The following is a 20,620-nucleotide window of genomic DNA, read 5'->3' as shown; positions in this document are numbered from 1 at the left end:
ATCCATCAGGTCTCAGGAAGCCTTTTCTGGTCCACATATAAAGAATTTGGTCTATAATGCGTGCTACTATAATTTCTTAAAGCTTTTTTCTGCTTAATTATAAATCAGAATTTGGTTGTTCACATCTTGGTGACTCTGGCCCACCGTATTCTTGGTGACATTTGCTCACCATACTCTTTTTAGTGCAGAGCCTAGTTCCTAGCCACACGAGGCTCTTGGGTGCTATTTACCTAGTGATGATGAAGCATGACTTAAGAGCTATAAATTTTATCTTCCAGTATAGTGTAGCTTCTAAGGTAATGGGCAGAGGGAAGTACTCAGGTGTTTTTTCATCTATTGCTACAGGAACATTAATCTTTTTTCACATCCGTAAAATTAAGAATAAAAACACCTTTGCTTGGGAGTGAAGTTTAGAGGGTTTGTGTAGGATGTGTAAGGATCTTGAATAGAGCTCTAGAATCACAAAAAAGTAAAAATAAATTATCTAAGAGATTAAGTAAAATAATGTGTTTTAAAGTACCAGCTGAATAACTGGTACACTGCACAGGTAAAATCAATAACTGTGGCAGTCTAGTCATCTAGCTTTGAGGAAATTATAAGGGAGGTAAAAATGATCAGTGTTGGTATTTTAATTTATCGCGTAATTTCTTGGATTTTCCTGAAAGTCCCTGGATCTCTGTTTCTGTGCCGCACTCTCTTATGATGTACACAGAAGTTTCACTGTTGTTTTCCCCGTTGTATGAAAAACATGAAATTTGAATAAGGGGTATATTAAGAGCATGGATTTATTTTATGTTTAAAAAGATAAAAAAAACCTAAAACAAAAAAAAAGCCGGGCGGTGGTGGCGCACACCTTTAATCCCAGCACTCGGGAGGCAGAGCCAGGTGGATCTCTATGAGTTCGAGGCCAGCCTGGTCTACAGAGCAAGATCCAGGACAGGCACCAAAACTACACAAAGAAACCCTGTCTCGAAAAACAAAACAAAACAAACAAACAAACAAACAAACAAAAAACAAGACTAGTGTCAGGCACAAGTTCAAGACCAGCCTAGGCTACACAGTGAGACACACTCCCCCCCCCCCAACCAGGAAAAACCCCTCAAACTCCATAAGCCCATATGAGTAAAGGTTTTTAAGGTGTCAGTGTGTACAGCATAGGTGAGTACAGGATGGTAAAGCCTGCGGCAGGAACACAGAAGTAGCCGAGTGTGATGGGTACGGCTGACCACAGAGAGTTTCATGTGTGCAGTTTTAGTGTTTTTAATATAGTGAGATAAGTGCTGAAGTTTGAACTGAGTATCTGGTCAATGCAAATTTATTTTGCTTCGTTATGTGCAAGTATGTACCAAGCATTTTGAGAACTTTGAGTTTTTTGGGTTTGGAGATGATTATGTATGTATGTATGTATGTATGTATTTTGTTTTTTTCGAGACAGGGTTTCTATGTAGTTTTGGTACCTGTTCTGGATATCTCTCTGTAGACCAGGCTGACCATCTAACTCACAGAGATCCGTGTGGCTCTGCCTCCTGAGTGCTGGGATTAAAGGTGTGCGCCACCACCGCCTGTCTTGGAGATTATTTTTTTACATGCTACAATATGATGAGATTGATTCTAATAATACATATGGACATGTAGTGTCAAGAAGTTTTAAATAATGATTAAACCTGAATTAGCTCAAATTCTACAAACAAACTTAATGTCTGAAGCTACCCAAAGTTGTTAGTGATTTTTCCTCCCCAATTTGATACAATTCTGTTTAATGAAAACTAGGCTGGTAGGGTGGTGAATCCTCATAAACCTAGCTGAGGCAGTGGGATTGTGAGTTTGAAGCCAGTCTGGGTTGTGTAGTGAGAACCTGTCTGAGTAAATAGATAGGAAACAGAGAACAAAGTAGCACACTGTAAACATTTGACTACTACTTTGACTCATTTTACTCATGTGACTGAGTATTCAAATTTTTAATATCTCTGAGAATTCCTTGGATAAGGTATAAAGCCCAACTATATTGTACTAATTTCTTTAGAAAGGTGATTATGTATTATTATTGAAAGGTTCTGGAGGCCCAATAGTAAATATTTTGACCAAACCTCATTCAGCATCCATCAAGAACACTAACCCAGAAGGGAGGGAGAAGTTTGCTGGTGATTTAAAACACTATAATGGTGCGAAAATTCCTTTTACTCATTCAATTTTTGGAAAGATGATCATTTTCAAGTCTGGGTTTATATTTAATTAATCTAGAAGCTCAGCTAAATATTGAACTTTACATAATATATAGTTTGTCAGCTTGATACATTCTTAGTTTCAGATACACCACCACCACCACCGCCTGTGGAAGAGCCAGTCTTCGACGAGTCCCCCCCTCCCCCACCACCTCCAGAAGATTATGAGGAGGAGGAAGCAGCTGTGGTTGAGTACAGTGATCCTTATGCTGAAGAGGACCCACCATGGGCTCCAAGGTCTTACTTGGAAAAAGGTAAGTGTCGGGGTGGTCTGGAGGGAGAAGACATCTGTACATAGATATGAGACTTGCTGGTACATACAGAAAAGAGTCTTGTTTAGTTTTTATTTATAAGTAAAACTTTACTTATTTGTATTATCTGTTCCATTTTGGTTATTCAGTCAGTTTACAGTGTTTATGATTTTGAAGGTTATTGGTAACATTTTATGCCTATCTGTTAGTATTGAACTTGCTTTTCACAAATTATTTGTATAACACATAAAACAAAAACAGTTAGGCTTTGTAATCCCCCAGGAAGAAGATTATTTTTCCAAATTCTTTTTATCTCTGCTTTCATCCATCATCAGCAGCATTATTATTATTTTGATTTTTCTTCTTGTGGAAGCAGTCTCACCAGGTAAACCAGGTTGGCTTCTAACTCTTGATCCTTCTGCCCATGCTGAGATTACAGGTGTGTTCCATTGTGCTGAACTTTTAGATAATTAATTTTGACATGTTTTTACATGTTTGAGTTTGATTATCTCCTTAGGAAACTTTCTTCCAAAGAATGATGTCTCAGTATCTTTTGTAGAATGGTGTGTGTGTGTATGTGTATGTGTGTGTGTGTGTGTGTGTGTGTAAGATTGCCTCTGTTAGGTGACTGTAACATAGCACCTTGGGACAGGAGCTTCCAAGTCTGGAGACTAATCAGGTGGGTCATACCTACAACTCCAGCACTTGGGAGGTTAAGGCCAGATTGATCTACATGGTGAGGTCCAGGTCAGCCTGGGCTACAGAGTAAGACACCGCTTCAAAAGGAAAAAGAGAAAAAAATCTAACCAGCTTAGAATGGGGGGAGAATTTTGTTGATGTAGCAGGAAATTTTCTGTTAAAGAGACCAAAGCAACCACCCACTATGTCTCAAAACATGTTAGAATCATGTTTTAGTTACTGTTCCATTGCTGTGATAAAATACCATGACCAGGCAATTTACAGAAGGAAAGCATTCAATTGGGGGCTTGCTTGCAGTTTCAGAAGTTAGTCCAGCATCACCATGGTGGGGGTGTGGCAGCAAGCAGATAGGTAGAGACTGGAGAGTCGCTAAGGGCTTACACATCCTGATCTGTAGGCAGCAGGCAGAGAGAGAGAGAGAGAGACAGAGAGAGGCACAGAGGGATTGGAGGGGTTGGGACTGGTGTGGGCTTTTGAGACTTCAAAACCCATCCCCCAGTGACACACCTTCTCCAACAGTGCCACAACTCCCACAACTCCGAATCCTTCCTAATCAGTCTACAAACTAGTGACCAAGCACTCGAACATATGAACCTATGGGGGTTCTCATAGGTTCTCATCCAAACCACCATAAAATCACCTGTGGGCTTTTATGAAAAAATAGAGCTTATGGGGCTGATAAGGTGGCTTGCAGTTATGAGCATATACTACTTTTGCAGAGGACCCATGTTTGGCTCCTAGTGCCTATGTGGGATGACTTACAATCGCCTCTAACTCCAGCTCTGGGGATCTGATGCTTCTGGCCTCTGTGAACATCTGCACTCTGTACATATTGTCACACAGACACGCAAATTCACATTATCAAAAACAAAGTCAATCTTAAATAAATAGTGGACTTAACTTTTTTTTCCAAGATTGAGCAACAATAAGTAGATTTATTCTTTGTCTTCAAACAGGAACGGGGTGTGTGTGTGTGTGGTTACACAAAACAGTGCTCCTTCAGACACTCAGCAGCAGGTGGTAGCATAGCTCCCCCCCCCCCCCCCCCCAACAAAAGGCCATCGGTTCTTTCCAGCTATGTGGGTTTTGTAAATGTTACAGATTGTCAAGGAGGTGGAAGGAAATCAACATGAGAGAGAAACAGAATATTTGTAGAGATTGAACTTCTTGGAGATGAAAAATAGAGTATCTGGAATGGCATTACAGAAGAAGGGATCAGAGGCCTTGACCCCGGCAATAGAAACATTCACACTGTGCCACAAAGAAGGAAACATTTAAAAAAGCAAACCAGTAGGTATATAGGGCCAGATCAAATATGTGTGTGTGTATGTTTGTAGCCTCTAGAAAAGGTAAAATAGACTTGACACAATCATAGTCAAAATGTTTGCACAGCTGAAGAAGATACATCTAGTTGTCTATTGCTATCTAACAAATGGTTTCAGAATTTACTGTCTTAAACAAAATATTGTTCTCTTCTACTTGTCTGTGTGGCATAGCTGGGCCTTGTAACCCAGGGCGTCTCTCATGGTAGTAGATCAGGTATTCACTGCCGCTTACAGTTGTATAAGAGACTTGACTAAGGGAGAACGTACTCTCAAAATCATTTATCTGCCTAAGGCAGGATTAATTTTATCCTGGATTATTGACATGAGGGTCTTAGCTTCCTTTTTTAGCCAAGTTGCCCATAGTTCTGGACTGCATGGGTCTTTCCATAGGGCAGTCACAGTTCCCTCCTTAGAATGGATAAGCAAGAAGAGCCAGAGAAAGTGTGTTGGCAGGACGAAGGTTTTGACCTCATCTCAGCAGTGGTTTACAGTTTCAACATGTTGTTTTGTGGAGTGTGAGTATGTGCACGTGCACACACGCATGCATGTAGAGCCAGAAAACCTTGGATATTGTTCATTAGGAGCTGTTCACCTTATTTTGTGAGACAGTGTTTTCTCATTGAGATCTGGGGCTTGTTGATTAGGCTAGACTAGCTAGTTAGCAAACTTCAGATCTACTTGTTCCCATCTTCCAGTGCTAGGATTACAGATGTGTATCACCAACCAGACTTTTTATATTAGTATTCCAGGTCAAACACAGGCCTGAAGTTGGACATTTCTTTCCCACCCACCAATTCCCAAATAACCACTCAGAGGTTTAATCCCAGGCTTATTACTAGCTAAGTCTTACACTTAAAATAACCCATATTTATGTATTGCTATGTGGCTCGTGGCGGTGCCTGTCCCCTAGCGTATCTTGCTTCCTGGGCAGCTGTCTCTCCTGACTCTGCTCTCTTTCTTCCCATTATTCTCAGTTTGGCTTTCCTGCCTAACTTCTTGCCCAGCTACCGACCTATCAGCTTTTTATTAACCAATGAGAGTAATGCATAGTCATAGTGTAGCAAAGGGTTGTTCCACAGCACAGGCTGTCATGCTTCAGTAGCATTGTGTTATGGTCAGAGCTATCTCCCCAGCCTTCAAGTTGTTTATTAAAGCAAGATGGAGAGCTGGAGAGCTGGGTCAGTGCTTAAGAGCACTGGCTTCTCTTCCAAGGACCTGGATTTGATTTCCGGAACATTCATGGCAGTTCAGAACTGCTATTCTGAGGGGATCTGATGTATTCTTCTGGCCTGTGTGGATACTTCATGCATGTGGTGCACAGATGTTCATGCAGGCAAACTACCCATACACATAAAATAAAGTAAAGGTTATAAAGTTTTAATAAAAGCAAGTCAGTAGGTTTAGCCAAATGTAGGGAGTGGGTTTTGGCATAAAAATTCAAGTACCATGAGGCAGAAATCATTGGGAGCTTATTTGGAAGTTATCTACCACAAAAACTATAAATTCATAGTATAAAGAAGTAAACTCCAGATAGAAGAGAAAACCATGTTAAGGCACATCATAAAGAATTAAAAACCACTAATAAAGAGAATAATATTAAAAGAGTTTTAGAGGAGAAATGACACATTACTCATAAGAAAACAAAGAATAACTGCATAGTTTTCCTGCAGATTGGAGGTAGAACATCTTCAGAGCAATGAAAGATGATGTCAGTCTGAAGTTCTTTAGCCAAAGCACTCTATTATTTATTTATTATTGCTATTTTAAATTTTTACTTATTTTGAGACACGATCTCTTTACATAGTCCTGGCTGTCCTGGGACTCACAGAGATCACTTGCCTCTGCCAAGTGCTGGGATGTGGTGTGTGCCACCACCGCATAGCTGAATATCCTTTTAAAGACCTTTACAGACCAAAAGGGAGGAAAGGGCTAAGACCTCCTGACTAGCAGAGCCATGCTAAGAGATTTGAAAAGAGATTTGATACAGAAGGTATACCAGATGAAATCTCAGCTCTCCAAAGGCAGAGTTAATAGTAAATGGTAAGTATACGGGTATACACATCTGCTTGATGTCTTAAACTTTCTACAGATAGCTACGTGGTTCTTAGAACACATGAAAGGGACTTCACGAAGACAAACAATGGAAGGGAAGTGCAAGTCAAGATAAAGTTTATGGACTGCCTGTGAATAGTATATTCTTAAAGCCATAGTGTATGAACATGTCTGACTGTGTAAATAATGTAAGCTGTAGAATATGCAGGAAAAACACAGAAAACCAAGTTTAGATTATATGCAAATTAGAAAGGTACCTAAAATACTCAATTCAAAAGAGTCAAGAAGAAAAATAAGTAATGAGACAGAATTAAGGGGAAAAAAATCTCGTGAGTACATGCAGGCACACTCTGGAGTTCAGCAGATAACCTTTGGTGGCAGGCTCACCTTTCAGCTTGTTTGAGACAAGTTCTCTTAATGTTTGTCACTGTGTGGAGCAGGCGAGGTGGCCCTGTCTCTGCCTTCTGCCTTGCTGGGGGAACACTGGCTTGCAGGCCTGCTGCTGGCCTGCTTCGTGTGTGTTCTGGAGATTGGAACTTGTGTGCTGAAGGCTTTACCCACTGAGCCAGCTCCCCAGCCCAGACAAACTGGATTTGAATACACAGCTAGCAGTTGGAAATGTAGCCTATCCACATGGGCACTGAAAAGTAAAGTACTTAAAGGACCTCAGATGAGAATTGAGAGATTACATCAAAAGACCAGATGTGCATATTGCTTATAAGAAACCCACTTTAAGATACTATTAGAAAAAAATTATAAGAATATTTATCAAAAGAGGGGCTAGGTTAGCTGTATTAATGTCAAAGATTTCAGAGTGTGGGATATTATATACAATAAGAGAGACTGTACTTAAGGATAATTGAGTTATTTCAGTAAAGGAGATATAGCAATCCTATGTCTATAAAATGAAAAATCCTGAAAGGAAAAGTGCAAATCATAATTTTAGTTAGACTTTAGTATTCCTGCTTATATCTTTTTACAAAAGAAATAATAAATCGATAAGGATATGGAAAAACATGAACCATATAAATAATCAACTTGCCTTTTTTGAGAAGTATGGGACATTTCATCAAGGAATTATATAATATATATCCCTTTAAAATACTACATTCATTTTGGTTGATGTAGATTGTATTTTAGGCTATAAAAAAAGTCTCTATAAATAAAGCTTGAAATGATAAGAAAGTACACTTTTTGACCATAATAGGATTTTGCTAAAATAGAAAACAGAAATAAGTTGAGATTGTGACACAGTCCTGTAGCCCCAGGTTGTTGGGAGACAGGGAAGGAGTTCTCGAGCCCAGGAGTTCCAGGCCAGTCGCAGTGACGTCGTAAGCCATCTCTATTACCAACAAACAAAATACCACTCCAGGAGGGGTAGTCAGTCATTTAGAAATGAAATAAACACTTAAAAGGAGTTAGTTGGTTTTTTTTTAAAAGAGAAAAACTAGGTTTATGTGTGAGAGACAGACAGACAGACTGACTGACTGAGGAATGAACCCCAGGGTTTTATGTGTGCCAGGCAAACACTACCACTGACCCATTTCCCCAGCCTACTTTTACCTTACTTTGTGTGTGTGTGTGTGTGTGTGTGTGTGTGTGTGTGTGTGTGTGTGTGTGTGTTTGTACACATATTAATATGTGTGGACCAGTATTTAGAAGAAATTTATAACATTAAATGACATGTTAAAAATGTTTAGAATGAAATTGAAAGGTATCATTATGTGTCCTATTGACACTAAGAGAATAATAAAAATATGATTAACTGATTAACTTTATGCCTATAAGTTTAATAATTTAGAGGAAATAAACAAGTTCTCAAAAACAAATTAGCGGAGCTCACTCAAAAAAAAAAAAAAAAAAAGAGAGAGAGATGTGCTTAGGGATATGGTTGGGTGGTAGAGCACTTGGTCCTGGGTTTCATCTCCAGCACCAAGAATGAAAAAGGTACCTGGAACATTCCCACATAGGGAAGACACCAAGTTTATGGTTTAAAGCCTTCCTTCAGGAAACTCCAGACCCAGGGAGCTTCTCTAGAAGTTCCAGCCAATGCTTTTCAAAACCATGTGTTTGGGTGTTCTTTGCCTTCATTTTCTTTTTTTTTTTTTTTTTGGTTTTTCGAGCCTTCATTTTCATGTGTGTCTGCCCACCATGTTCACGCCTGTCGTTGTTTTTCTCTTTATTCTTTTGGCTCTATGCGGGTGCCACCACCCAGCTCCCAAAGAAATAACACGGATGCTTATTCTTACAAATGCCCAGCCTTGTCTTGGCTTGTTTCTAGTCAGCTTTTCTTAAATTGTCCTGTGTGACTTTTGCCTCTGGGCTTTTTCCTTTTCTTGCTTTTGCAATTTTACCTTCACTCGTAATCTTGGTGGCTTGCTGACTGGGTGGCTGGGTAGCTGGCCTCTTCCCACTCCTTGATCTCATTGCTTCATCGTAGATTTCTCCTTCTGTTTATCCTCTCTGCCTGCCAGCCCTACTGTCCTTCCTCCTGTCTCACTATTGGCCGTTCAGCTCTTTATTAGACCATCATTGTTTTAGACAGGCAAAGTAACACAGCTTCACAGAGTTCAACAAATGCAACATAAAGAAATGCAAGACATCTTTGCATCATTAAAAAAATATTCCACAGCATAAACAAATGTAACACATCTTAATATTCGACAAAACATGCCTGGTGCTGGAGGTAGATGGTTGTGAGCCATCGTGTAGTTGCTGGGAGCTGAACCTGACTCCTCTGTAAGAGCAGCCCGTGCTCTTAACCGGTGAGCCATCATTCCAGCCTCAGGCATTTATGAAAGAAACTTACCAGAAGGTAGAAATGGAGGCAGTACGTCTGATGAACTGAGGAACAGGGATGACAAAGTCAGAATTACACTGAATTTACTTAAGAACAAAAATCCTTGAAACTATTCTATAAAAATAGACAGAAGGTGGGCATGGTGTCTCACGCCTTTAATCCTAGCCCTAAGGAGGAAGTGACAGGAGGATCTGTGAGTTTGAGGACAGCCTGGTCTACAGAGCAAGTTCCAGGGTAGCCAGGGCTACACCTGCACAGTGAGAACCTGTCTCAAACAGTAGGAACATTCTTAGAGTTTTCATTGAGTGAGATCTTGCAGTATGGGGAAAGGATAATATATTGTGACTAAGTAAAATTTAGACTTAGGATGCAAGGTTGACTTAACATTTGAAAAACTAGTCTATGTAATTGTCTTCACAAATTAAAAATAAATATTTGGTACAAAAATAGTATTTGATGGTTCATAATGAAAATTCAAATGTAAGAATAAGAGCTTTATAATATCAAAAATGTGAAAGACTTACCAAGTCAGTAACATGCTGGGCGGAGGTGATGCACGCCTTTAATCCCAGCACTCGGGAGGCAGAGGCATGCGGATCTCTGTGAGTTCGAGGCCAGCCTGGGCTACCAAGTGAGTTCCAGGAAAGGCGCAAAGCTACACAGAGAAACCCTGTCTCGAAAAACCAAAAACAAAACAAAAAGGTAGCGTACCTGACCCTGCTAATGCAGGAAGGCCTTTGAGCCCGACTCTACAGGAGGCTGAGTGAGCACTCAATTGGTGGACACACTAAATCAGTGTGTTTTGTCTGACTTATACCTTACACTGTAAGGAGGACTCCCCAGCTCATTTAAACATGTTTGTAGGCCGGGCGGTGGTGGCGCACGCCTTTAACCCCAGCACTTGGGAGGCAGAGCCAGGCGGATCTCTGTGAGTTCGAGGCCAGCCTGGGCTACGGAGCAAGAGGCGCAAAGCTACACAGAGAAACCCTGTCACGAAAAACCAAAAAAAAAAAAAAGTTTGTAGGAAAGGTGTCGGCAGTGTGCAGCTCTGAGAGCCCACTTAGTTATTCCTTTAGAAGAATCACAGTGAAAGTTCACTTTAAACAGAGTGACTCCTCACTAACATGTAAGAATCTGAAGAGACTTTGAAAAGGAAGTTTTCTGTTCAGCTAATTCTCCATAGTTTAAAAGAATATGCCCGATGTTTCTAAGGTTAGATTTCTGTTAATATTCAAGCCTTTCAAAACAGGGACTAAGGTGTTGTGGCACAGACCTGTAATCCCAGCTCTCAAGAGGCAGAAGATGAAGGACTGCACTTCTGGGTAACCTGAAAATATTTAAAAATAAAAATCCAAATATCCCCCAAACAAAAATAAAGACATTAAGGCCAATGAATACTTCCATAGTCTTGTTGCAAACAGAAGGAACTACTCAGGGTATAGTTTTATGGTTGTGTCTTTTATTTGTGAATAAATGTTGAGGTCCTTACTTAGTGAGTTTTCCTGTCTCAAACCTTAAGGCCTAGTTCTAGTTCTGCAGCCAGTGCATGCTGGGGATCTTGGGAGCCTCTGTCTTCCTCCTTCAGTAACATTCTCTCACCTCAGCTCGTGCTTCTCACCCCAGCTCCTTGGGAGGTTCAGAGGAAGGTCAACTTGATCTCAGGAGTTAAGGACCAGCCTTGGCCACACAGCAAGATCTTGTCTTACAAAACACAGACAGACTCCCCCCCAAAAACAAAACAAAACAAAACAAAACAACAGAATCTTCCCAAAACAACTGACAGTTTGTTACAGTTCCTTGTATGGTCCCAAGGCTGTGGCCGCCGCCGCTGCTGCTGCTGCTGCCGCTGCCGCCGCCACCACCACCACCACAGCATAAGCTTCATTTTAGTTCCTTGTTTATTGATGTAGTTATCAAGAAGGGGTTATGTACCCTGACTTCACTTGGATAGAGGCAAACTTTTGTTTTGTTTTGTTGGAAACAGGCCTCACTGTGTAGCCCTAACTGTCCTGAAACTTAACTATGTAGACCAGATTGGCCTTGAACTCAGAGACCTACCTGCTTCTGCCTCCTAAGTGCTAGATTAAATACCATCACACCCAAAGTGACAGGCATTTTTGTGTATTCTTTTTATGCTTGTCACATTACAGAACTTATTAATAAACTAATAATGATTTGCTTATGTGTGAATCACTGCATTTAACCTAACAGTGCTTCCAGGTAACAAATGAGAGAACTATTGTAATTCCTACAAAGTGCTAAGGAAAAGTTAAGTAGACTTGTGAGTTATGAAATGATAGTTGAGTTGGATTTGAACTGTGGCACTCACCCTTCTCCTCCTGTCCTGAGCTCTGGGATTTGCTGGCCTCTGTGCTCTACCATTTATGGCATTCAGTATGATCAATTTAGAACTTAGAAATGTCCACTAAGTGCATTGGTTCTCAGTTATTTCAGCACTTTCAGAGTTACCTGTTAAAACCAAATAATTTGTCTTTAAAAATATTTTTTTAGGATGTGTTAGCTGATATCTCCATTTTAAGGCCTGCAAAAGGATAGATGGGAGCAATTTGACTTTCAGAAGGATTGGGTTAGTAAAGGTCAGTTGGTTTTGAATTTTTTTTTTTTTCTGGCATCAAGGAGTACTTTTGTGCTTGAAGATAGTGCACTTTTATACTTTTGTTAATTGGAAGGACAGAAAGGAACCTTGATTGATAGTTGACCAAGTTGCCATCCAGGGTGACTACATCAGGAAGTAGTGTGCATAGGAGTTGAAAGTCAGGAAGAGTCTAAACTTCAGTGCTCACACTGCTTAGAACTGATGTCCTCCAGGTCCTGCTGGAAGACAGTGACCACGGCGATGAGGGCAGGACTTCGGGGTCAGAGGTTCAGGGGGCAGAATATAACAGGACTTGAGTTACAGAGAAAGTGTTAGGGACGGCAAGGCCAACTCCTAGAAACTCGGGGAGCAGCCAGAGAAATAGAAGACACTGTTGGTGGAAACTGGAGGGAGATGTCAAGAGGGGGAGCATAGGTACTCGCTGCCAAGCAGTGCAGGGTGAGAGGACCAAGGGTCTCAAAAGGACCAGACACTTGGTCAGTCACTTTTGTGTGACGTCTGAGGAGCCTGGCGGAGGCAGAGGAACATGGCCTCATTAACAAAGGGGCATTGTTTTCATAGAAGCAACATCCACAAGAAGTTCTGAAATTACTTTTAGTTCAGTTTGCATTGTTAAGTTTATTAGTGATAATGACAAAGTCAACTTTGGTTACCTCAGGGCAAGTTGTATATCAGTTCCAAATGATCTTAAACAGGGTTTTACTGCCTTAGGACAAGCCTTCACTCTCCATGTGAGTAAAATCATCTTAGTCCATAACATGACAGTAAAAAAGTATATTGAGATGAGAAACTTGGTTACCTTCTGATTTTTCCAGTGGCTTCCCAAGCAGTTCATTGCTGATGTGATTGCTGGTGCTCTACAGCGTATCTGTCGCCTTTATCATACTTCTCCAGACCGTTCTCACTTCCCTTTGAACGAATATTTGTTATATATTTACTACTGACTGACCATAGATCTATTTAGAAATGTCTGGTCCTTGTGTTGGCAAGAGATGCGTGAGCAGTGTCTCCAGTTTTCAGTGTGTGGTGTTTGTTGTCTGTATCAACTTTCATATTTTATGAGAAGATAGTCGAACCATCTCTGTTCCACCTCCCTCCCTCCTGAATTCTCCTTCCTCCTCCCGTTCCTAATTTTGCTCAGCTCAAGTATGTCATACACCTTGGAATTTAGAGTGTTTGCATGTTGTTAATACTGGAAATATTGAGAGAAAATAGAGGCACCATTAGTTTTTTTGCTTGTAACCAGACGGAAATAGCCCGATGTGTGACATTTCGTGGATGTCTATGTTTCCCCGGGAATGAAAATTGGTAATTTTAACAGCATTGTTTGAGGGGATTAAAATAAACATTTCAATTGATCACTAATTTTGTCACCTTTAAAAATAGGGTCTCCCGTGCCACTATAACCGGAGCTCAGGGACTCGTGTTTACTGTGAACTCTTTCTGAGACAGGTTCTTTTTTTTTTCCCTTCCTTCCTTCCCTCCCTCCCTCCCTCCCTCCCTGTGGACTGAACCTTGGGTCTTTTACCACCAAGCTTCAGCCATAGCCTCCAATTTCTGTATTTTAAAGAATAGATGCATGCCTTGAGTGCAATAACTTTGTCTATTAAATTACTCTGTTGCTACAAAATATAAATACAATTATCTTCTGGATTACTTTTCAGTGGGTACATTTTTCTAAGTACCAAGTATGTTGCCTTTTCTTAAAAAACAAAACAAAACAAAATAGCAGCATCTGCAACAACAAAAAACCAGAAAATACTGACTGGCTGCCAGTACTAAACGCTTGAATTCTAATTTTCTTATATTCAGACTTGTCGTATAATTACACTAAATTGTTTTTAGAAACAGCCCTGACTCTTCTACATTAGGCCTCTGTAAAAATATTTTCTGATGTCCTCAGTGGATCCCAAGAATAGAAGATAATTATGCATGAGGGAAGCCAATAGATTTTTACTAAAGTGCTCCAGAAGCACAAGGCCAATAGCTCTGCCCCTGGGATACATCCCAGCTCTCAAATTTTAAGACAAGTTACAGAGTTTGCTTAGAAAAACAGCTGGAGATACTAATAATTTATTCACATGTGTGAATGTCCATGTTGTGCACACATTGTGAGTGCCATGGTGGAGGTCACCATGGTGGAGGTCACCATGGTGGAGCTCAAACAGTCTGTGGAGGCCATTCTCTTCTGATAGGTGGGTCCCAGGAACTGAACTGGGTTGTCAGCTTGGTAGTTAGTACCTTTTCCCACCAACCATCTCTCTGGCCCAAATGGAGATTATTGTTGAAAAAGGTTCTTTGTGGTGTGCAGAAGATACAGGTGGTTGGAACAAAGACTAAGTCTAAGTGGATGTGAGTTAAGTTCTAAGGCATCCCATTTTATCAAAATTCTTGAGGGTAACTGTAATAGTGGGAACTAGAGATGATCTGAGATAAACGTTCAGAGGCCCATTGCCAAGTTATTTAAACCATAAAAATCACAGAGGAACTTACAGGTGTCCTGGTTCTTTTAGCACTTTATTAGTGTGGATGCATTAAATTGGTAACAGAATGCAGTATATGTTTGAAAGTAAAAGTAAATGTAGAGTGGACTTAACATGTAGGAATTGAGTTCCCATTCACCGATAGTCAGAGTCCAGAAAAGGAGCTGTGGCCCTCTTCCTTTAGTCTGTCTCATTTCTCAGTTGCCTCATAGTGTACCTCACAACAGTAGAATAATGTTTAAATATATGCATTTGTTTTTACACAAAATGGTACCTTATATAAGTTCAAATGAATAGCTGTCTTTCATAATGCTTAGATTATGTTTCTTTTCTGCAGTTTTTTCTTATAGGCCATTGAAGGGTAACTAAATGTGATTGTTTTTTGCTTGTTTGCCATTTATACTGGATTTAGAACCTTTTTCTAGAAAAGGGTATTTGATTGTATTGAACTGGTTATTAGAAAACATGAATGTAAATTGTAATGTTTAGAAAGTTGCTGTGTATGAGTGCTGATTTGGTTTCGTTTTTCTGGGAATAGTATTCTCATTCACATCCTGTTTTGTTTCCCCCAGTTGTGGCAATTTACGATTATACAAAGGACAAGGAAGATGAGCTGTCCTTTCAGGAGGGAGCCATTATTTATGTCATCAAGAAGAATGACGATGGTTGGTATGAGGGAGTTATGAATGGAGTGACTGGGCTCTTCCCTGGGAATTACGTTGAGTCCATCATGCACTATTCGGAGTAAAGCTCAGCACAGCCGTGCTTTCTTTGCAGGAGGTCAGGTCTTCCCAGATTAACTAGAGGCCCTGGGAATTTTTTCCCAGGGAGACAAATGAAACATACAAATGAAGTTACTTCTTTTATTACTATGTTTTGGTTCATCCCCTAGTATTCAAAACAAACCATCAAAGCCGAGTCTGAACAAATGGATCTTCTTGCTGTCATTTGTCCGAGGCTGTCTGGGTTGAAAATGTGACCATTTCCCAATCGATAGACGGTATCACAACACAAACATGTCGCTAGAGCAAACCAGAGCAAGAATGCCTTGAGAAAAAGTCTGGGATCTTTCTCAGGAATCCTGTACACCCGTGGATTTCTCTTCCTGCAGAATCTGTGATGTTGGGTGTTCACTCCCTCAGTCTGGGGGTTAGCCTCGTGGCCAGATGGACACCCTTGCCCCTTACTTTCTTCCACTATATGGAGAGGAAGGAACCAGTGTTTAAATACCATATTTAACTACTTTTTGGTTGTTTCAAAGGCTGTTTTTCTTTAACACTGTAAATCCTGTGTTCTATTAGCACTGGAGTGTGCTAGGTGAGTTAAGACTGAACTCCCTTGCATCCTGTCCTGTTTGTAGATTATAAGGATGACATAATGTGAAAGTCTCCAAACATTCCCAGGGCTAACAGTCACCACAGTTTGATTTTAATGCACTGTTGCATGGGACTGCCTTGCCAATAACAGCCGGTTTGTGAAATGTGGTATGTACTTGTACTGAGGTGGTTGTGTGAAGCTGGACAGGAAGGTTCCTAAGGCTTTGAAGGGAAGAGCTCCAGCCTTTTACCTTAGGTGCTGCTTCTGAGGGCAGGACTAGGAAGTCAGGCCAGCTATTGCTGTTCTTTTGATACTTAAAACATTTGTTCTCCTTTTTAAAAGAGACTAGTTGTCAGGTCTCTGGACAGTCACTGGATAGGGAATGACAGGCTGCTACTGTGCTTTTGGACTGTTATCAATGGCAGTGTTAGCTGATGCTGAGTCATTTTTATTCTCTCAGCTGTAGAAAAGTAAATAGTCTCCTGATTTGAAGTGATTGGACTCTAAAGTAGACTCTCCTAGTAAGAATCTGAACCTTGGGATTCAGACTAAAGAGGGTTAGTGGAGGAGACTAGGACGAAATACTTTCCACTCCACACTGATGAGAACCAGTGTGATTTTGAAATGATTGGCATCTCCCTCATTCACAATCAGTTTAAATTCAGTGGAGTTTATATGTCTGGTGGCTTTAATAATCACTTCTGTAATTAGTATAAGGAATACTTGGGGGGAAAAAAGATAGGTGTTGCTGCCCTGTAGGTGAATACCATGGTGATGGGCGAGTTTGTATTTAGGCTCAAAGCTCCAGTGTGGATTCTTATCAGTCCAGTGAGTTGGCCAGAATGAATCTGGCTGGGTAACTTCACCTGAAGAATGAAAAGGAAGAGAAAGTAATAGCTGTCTGTAATTCAGATGCAGGCCTTGAACATTCTGGTTAGTGATGCTAGAAGAATTTGGTTGAAAACTGAACAAGTGTTGTAGACGTGAAAAGCAGATCTTACAGGCAGAAGCGAACTCCACTTAGAGATCTGTTATCTGAGCCTGAGGCTTCACTGTGTAACTGAGATCCAAACAGTTTCCTTCCCAAGACTGTTTTTGCTTTCAAGTTGCAGTTGTTTGTTTCAGACATGGTGTTCTTCCCGCTCTAGCCTCTAATACTAGGATTACAAGCAGGAGCCACTATGCTAGGCAGCAGGCCTCCCTCCCTTTTCATGACATTACACATCAGCTATTATACTTTAGATTTTTCTGAACACTTTGGATTCATCTTTAACTTGCTTCTAGTACACTTTCTACTTCATGCTTTTGTTAGGTCGTCTCGACTATCTTCAGGATATGTCCCTGAATGTCCTCTGAGCCTTTAGCTCCATTATGGACCCAGCAAGACTGTATATGAACATGTTTAACTTTGCTTGTGTTGGTACATGGAAACTTTTGAAAATAGTTGCACTAATTATTTATTTAAGTTGCCTTTTGCTGAGTGAGCTTAGTGGATTAATAAGACGATGTTTGGAAACCCAGGAAACAACTAGCTTGTATTGTCTAGTTACAGAAGCAGCTGGTGGTGGGCAGAGCTTACCTTCTGGACCCCTGCTGAACTGGGGTTTGCAGAATACACTAGTGATGTACTTTGTGCTGAAGACTTGCGCTGGGGGTAATCCATGGGCCAGCTCATTCCTCCACTTGTATTGATGAGTACTGATGCGATTTTGTAACAACAAAACACACTGTCTGTTGGCTTTTCTTTCTTTTTTTTTTAAATTTCAGTGTTGAATTCTATAAATTGTCTTGGAAGGATACTCTGTAACAATGAGCCAGGCCTAGAGTAATTGGAGACTTTTAATGTATGTAATATTTTGTAGATTGCATGCTGTTAATACTGTGAGGTTATCTCCTGTTTTATTGTAAAATTTCCCATTTATTTGCCCATAAACTAAAATATGGTCGATACTAAGAATCTTAAACGAATGTTGAAACTTAGGTGACCAGTAAGCACCTGCTTTACCAGGACACGGGTGCCCTGAGGGCGCTCTCTTTCCTGAAATGTCTGATTCTGTGGACAGTTCCTTTACCCTTGGGGGGCGGGGCGAGATGGGACTGGACATTTGTCTCTTTTTTGCTATTAATATTTGAAGGTCCATGGATCTGAGTGAAAATACCTTCTTGTGTTTGACCTTATAGCCAAGGCAAATTAGAAACAAAAACAGTGCCAATGTTTGAAATCTAGACCAAGAGATTTCAGCCTGCTGTGTTTGGAATAAATATGAACTTTTTAAGATGTCTCCTACAGTATTTTCCTTTTGGCCACTTCCTTCTGTCTTCCTAAGAGACACCTTTTTGGGGTGGGTACAGGACCTGCTGCTTTTGCTGTTCCTAAAAGCCACTGGGTGACATCTCATCCCTCCTTCCTATCCCCGTCCGGCTGCTGTGTACACCCAGCTGGAGACGGGCTTGTGTCTTTACAGTCTGCAACAGAGGTGGACTCTTAACAGTTTTCTGTTGATAGAGAGGATTCTTACGGATGGGGCATCACAGTGACAGCTCATTTGTTTTCCAGTTTCCGTGTTCTTTAAAGGTCCCTTCCTGCAGCACAACTCTTGCTTTACCTTTATTCCCTTCTCTCTTACGGAGAGAACGTGGTGTGTCCTGAATACCGCCTTGACTTCTGGAAAGGGCTTTGGTGAAGAAATAAATGGTAGGTTGACTGCCAGATCTTTGAAATGAATGGGAGCCGTTCACTTCTGAATAGCTTTGGCCAGGAACTCCTAATGGGTGTGGAGCTGACATCTCCCTAACACTGTTTCCTTGATATCTTAGAATTATGGAACTAATAAGGTTTAAAGATGTTTTTCCAGTCTCACTTTAACAATGGGGTTGATGCTTTGTTTCAGATAAACAGCTAGTTAGCTCTTGACTCAGCTCAGTCTATTCTCCACTGTACCAAATATAATTCAATGTGCTGTATTTTTCTTTAGAAATCATGAGTTCTTGTTTTCAGGACTATACTTGAAAAGATATGCCATGTTTTGATAAATAACCACCCAAGTATTCATTTGCTTCAAGTTTAAGTGCAACCTGAGTGGAAATACTCTTCATTTACCCTCTAAAACTTCATTCGTAAACACCTTTCCATAAAGCTGTGTGTAGCAAGAAGGCATTGTCTTTAGTTTTACTCTGGCAGGAGTAGATCAGAGCACAGCACAGTACACAGCCTTACTTAGGAGCCTCACTGAGTCACTACATGGAGGCATTGAGCTTGGCTATCTAAGTTTACGTTATCTCTTTGTTTTATTGAGAATCTCTATTTAAAAAAAATCAACAAATGAAGTGACAGGGCCTAGCTGTGTAAATGATCCTTGCTAATAAATGCTAAATTTTTTGTAAGGAAAATAAAAAGCTTATTTTCACATTAAACTGAAGCCTCTTTTGCAAGTTTGGAATTCTATGGAAAAGCAGTTTTTAATCATATTTTGTGTCCGTGTACCTTTTTTTCTTAACAAAATGGTTTACAAAAAGAATGTAAACAATTTGTGATCTGGCCAGTTACACTTTACAGCTCCCAGAGAGTTGGCGGTACTGAGTAAAAAAGCATTCAGGCAACTTGAGTGGGGAAGTGTGCCAGTGACATGCCTTCTGTGCGCCATTGAGCACCTCCAGATGAGCGAGGGACATTCACTTAATTTTTAAATTGTATTTGGAATAATTATTGCTGTGTACTAAGAACTTGACCCAAATAAAAATCACACGAAGTATATTCCAGTGTCTTGCAGAATTATTTATGTATTCACTACTTCTTTCTAAGGTGGTTCTAAGCATTGATGGGACTATTCAAGACTTTAAATAGAGATGAACCTTTAACAAGCTTGATCTCTGAAATATTTTGAAGACATGTGCTTATTTAATTCTGAGCTGCTTTTTCCAGGTGTACCTAAATCCTGTTAAGTGTAAGTTCTTGTTATTAGAGTGAGGTCGATTAAAAACAAAGGTGTTGGTTAAGATCCCAGAGGGTAAATGATTTGACTACAAAAGTTTTTCTAGGGATTTCTCTGAGTAAACAGGCAATCTCCAGAATAAGAATACTGCTCCAGGTCTTGTGGCCCTCGTCCTCAGAGCCTGTCACTTCCATGACATGGGACGTGGGAAGGTCAGCCAACACGTTCTAAAGGAATGTTTTCAAGAACGGGATTTCTCCAGAAATAAAAGGGTCCACAATTGGTAGCACTGACAGATGGTGAATAACTTTTATTAATAGTTTGATGATAGATGGTAAAGTGGTTTGTAACCTGTAACTAAACAGATCCACTTGATCTGGCAGTCCCAGGACATCATTGTACTTGCCGATCACTGCAGCGTTTGGGGAGGAGAACCTTTTTGGCACTAGATTTTACCCAGTTGTACTTTATTTAAAACAAAATAGCTCAGGGGCTAGAGAGATGGCTCAGCAGTTAACAGCACTCAGAGAACCTGGGTTGGCTCCCACAGTCTCTAGCTGTAGTTCTAGCTCATACACGTGTGAAGGCCCGCTCCCCCCCCCCTCTCTCTCTCACACACACACCACACACACACACACACACACACACACACACACACACTTTTTAGGGGGAGGGGCTTCAAGACAAGGTTTCGCTGTAGTCCTGACTGTCCTGGAACTCTCTCATCAGTAGACCAGGCTGGCCTTGAACTCAGAGATCCTCTGCCTCCTTCCTTAGTTCTGGGATTAAAGGCATATGTCACTATCGCCCAGCTAATACAAATTTTTTTTTTTTTTTTTTTTTTTTTTGAGACAAGGTTTCTCTGTGTAGCTTTGCGCCTTTCCTGGAATTCGTTTTGGAGACCAGGCTGGCCTCGAACTCA

At 40.6% G+C, this 20,620-nt stretch overlaps 1 protein-coding gene across 28 annotated transcripts in view; it reads left to right on the top strand.

The window, feature by feature from the left end:
• Positions 1-19,520, top strand: part of Abi2 (abl interactor 2) — an 86,615-nt gene extending 67,095 nt beyond the window's left edge. For all 28 annotated transcript variants that reach the window (XM_037210371.1, XM_037210360.1, XM_037210370.1 and 25 more), the window contains 2 exons: positions 2,303-2,476; positions 15,022-19,520. In XM_037210371.1, coding sequence (XP_037066266.1) covers positions 2,303-2,476; positions 15,022-15,197 — 350 coding nt within the window. In that variant the 3' untranslated portion in view covers positions 15,198-19,520. The remainder of the gene's footprint in view (positions 1-2,302; positions 2,477-15,021) is intronic.
• Positions 19,521-20,620: the final 1,100 nt, after the last annotated feature.

This window comes from Peromyscus leucopus, chromosome 13 (genome assembly GCF_004664715.2).
Source record: "Peromyscus leucopus breed LL Stock chromosome 13, UCI_PerLeu_2.1, whole genome shotgun sequence".
Taxonomy (NCBI): Eukaryota; Metazoa; Chordata; class Mammalia; order Rodentia; family Cricetidae; genus Peromyscus; species Peromyscus leucopus.
This window is presented reverse-complemented; position numbering and strand designations above follow the sequence as displayed.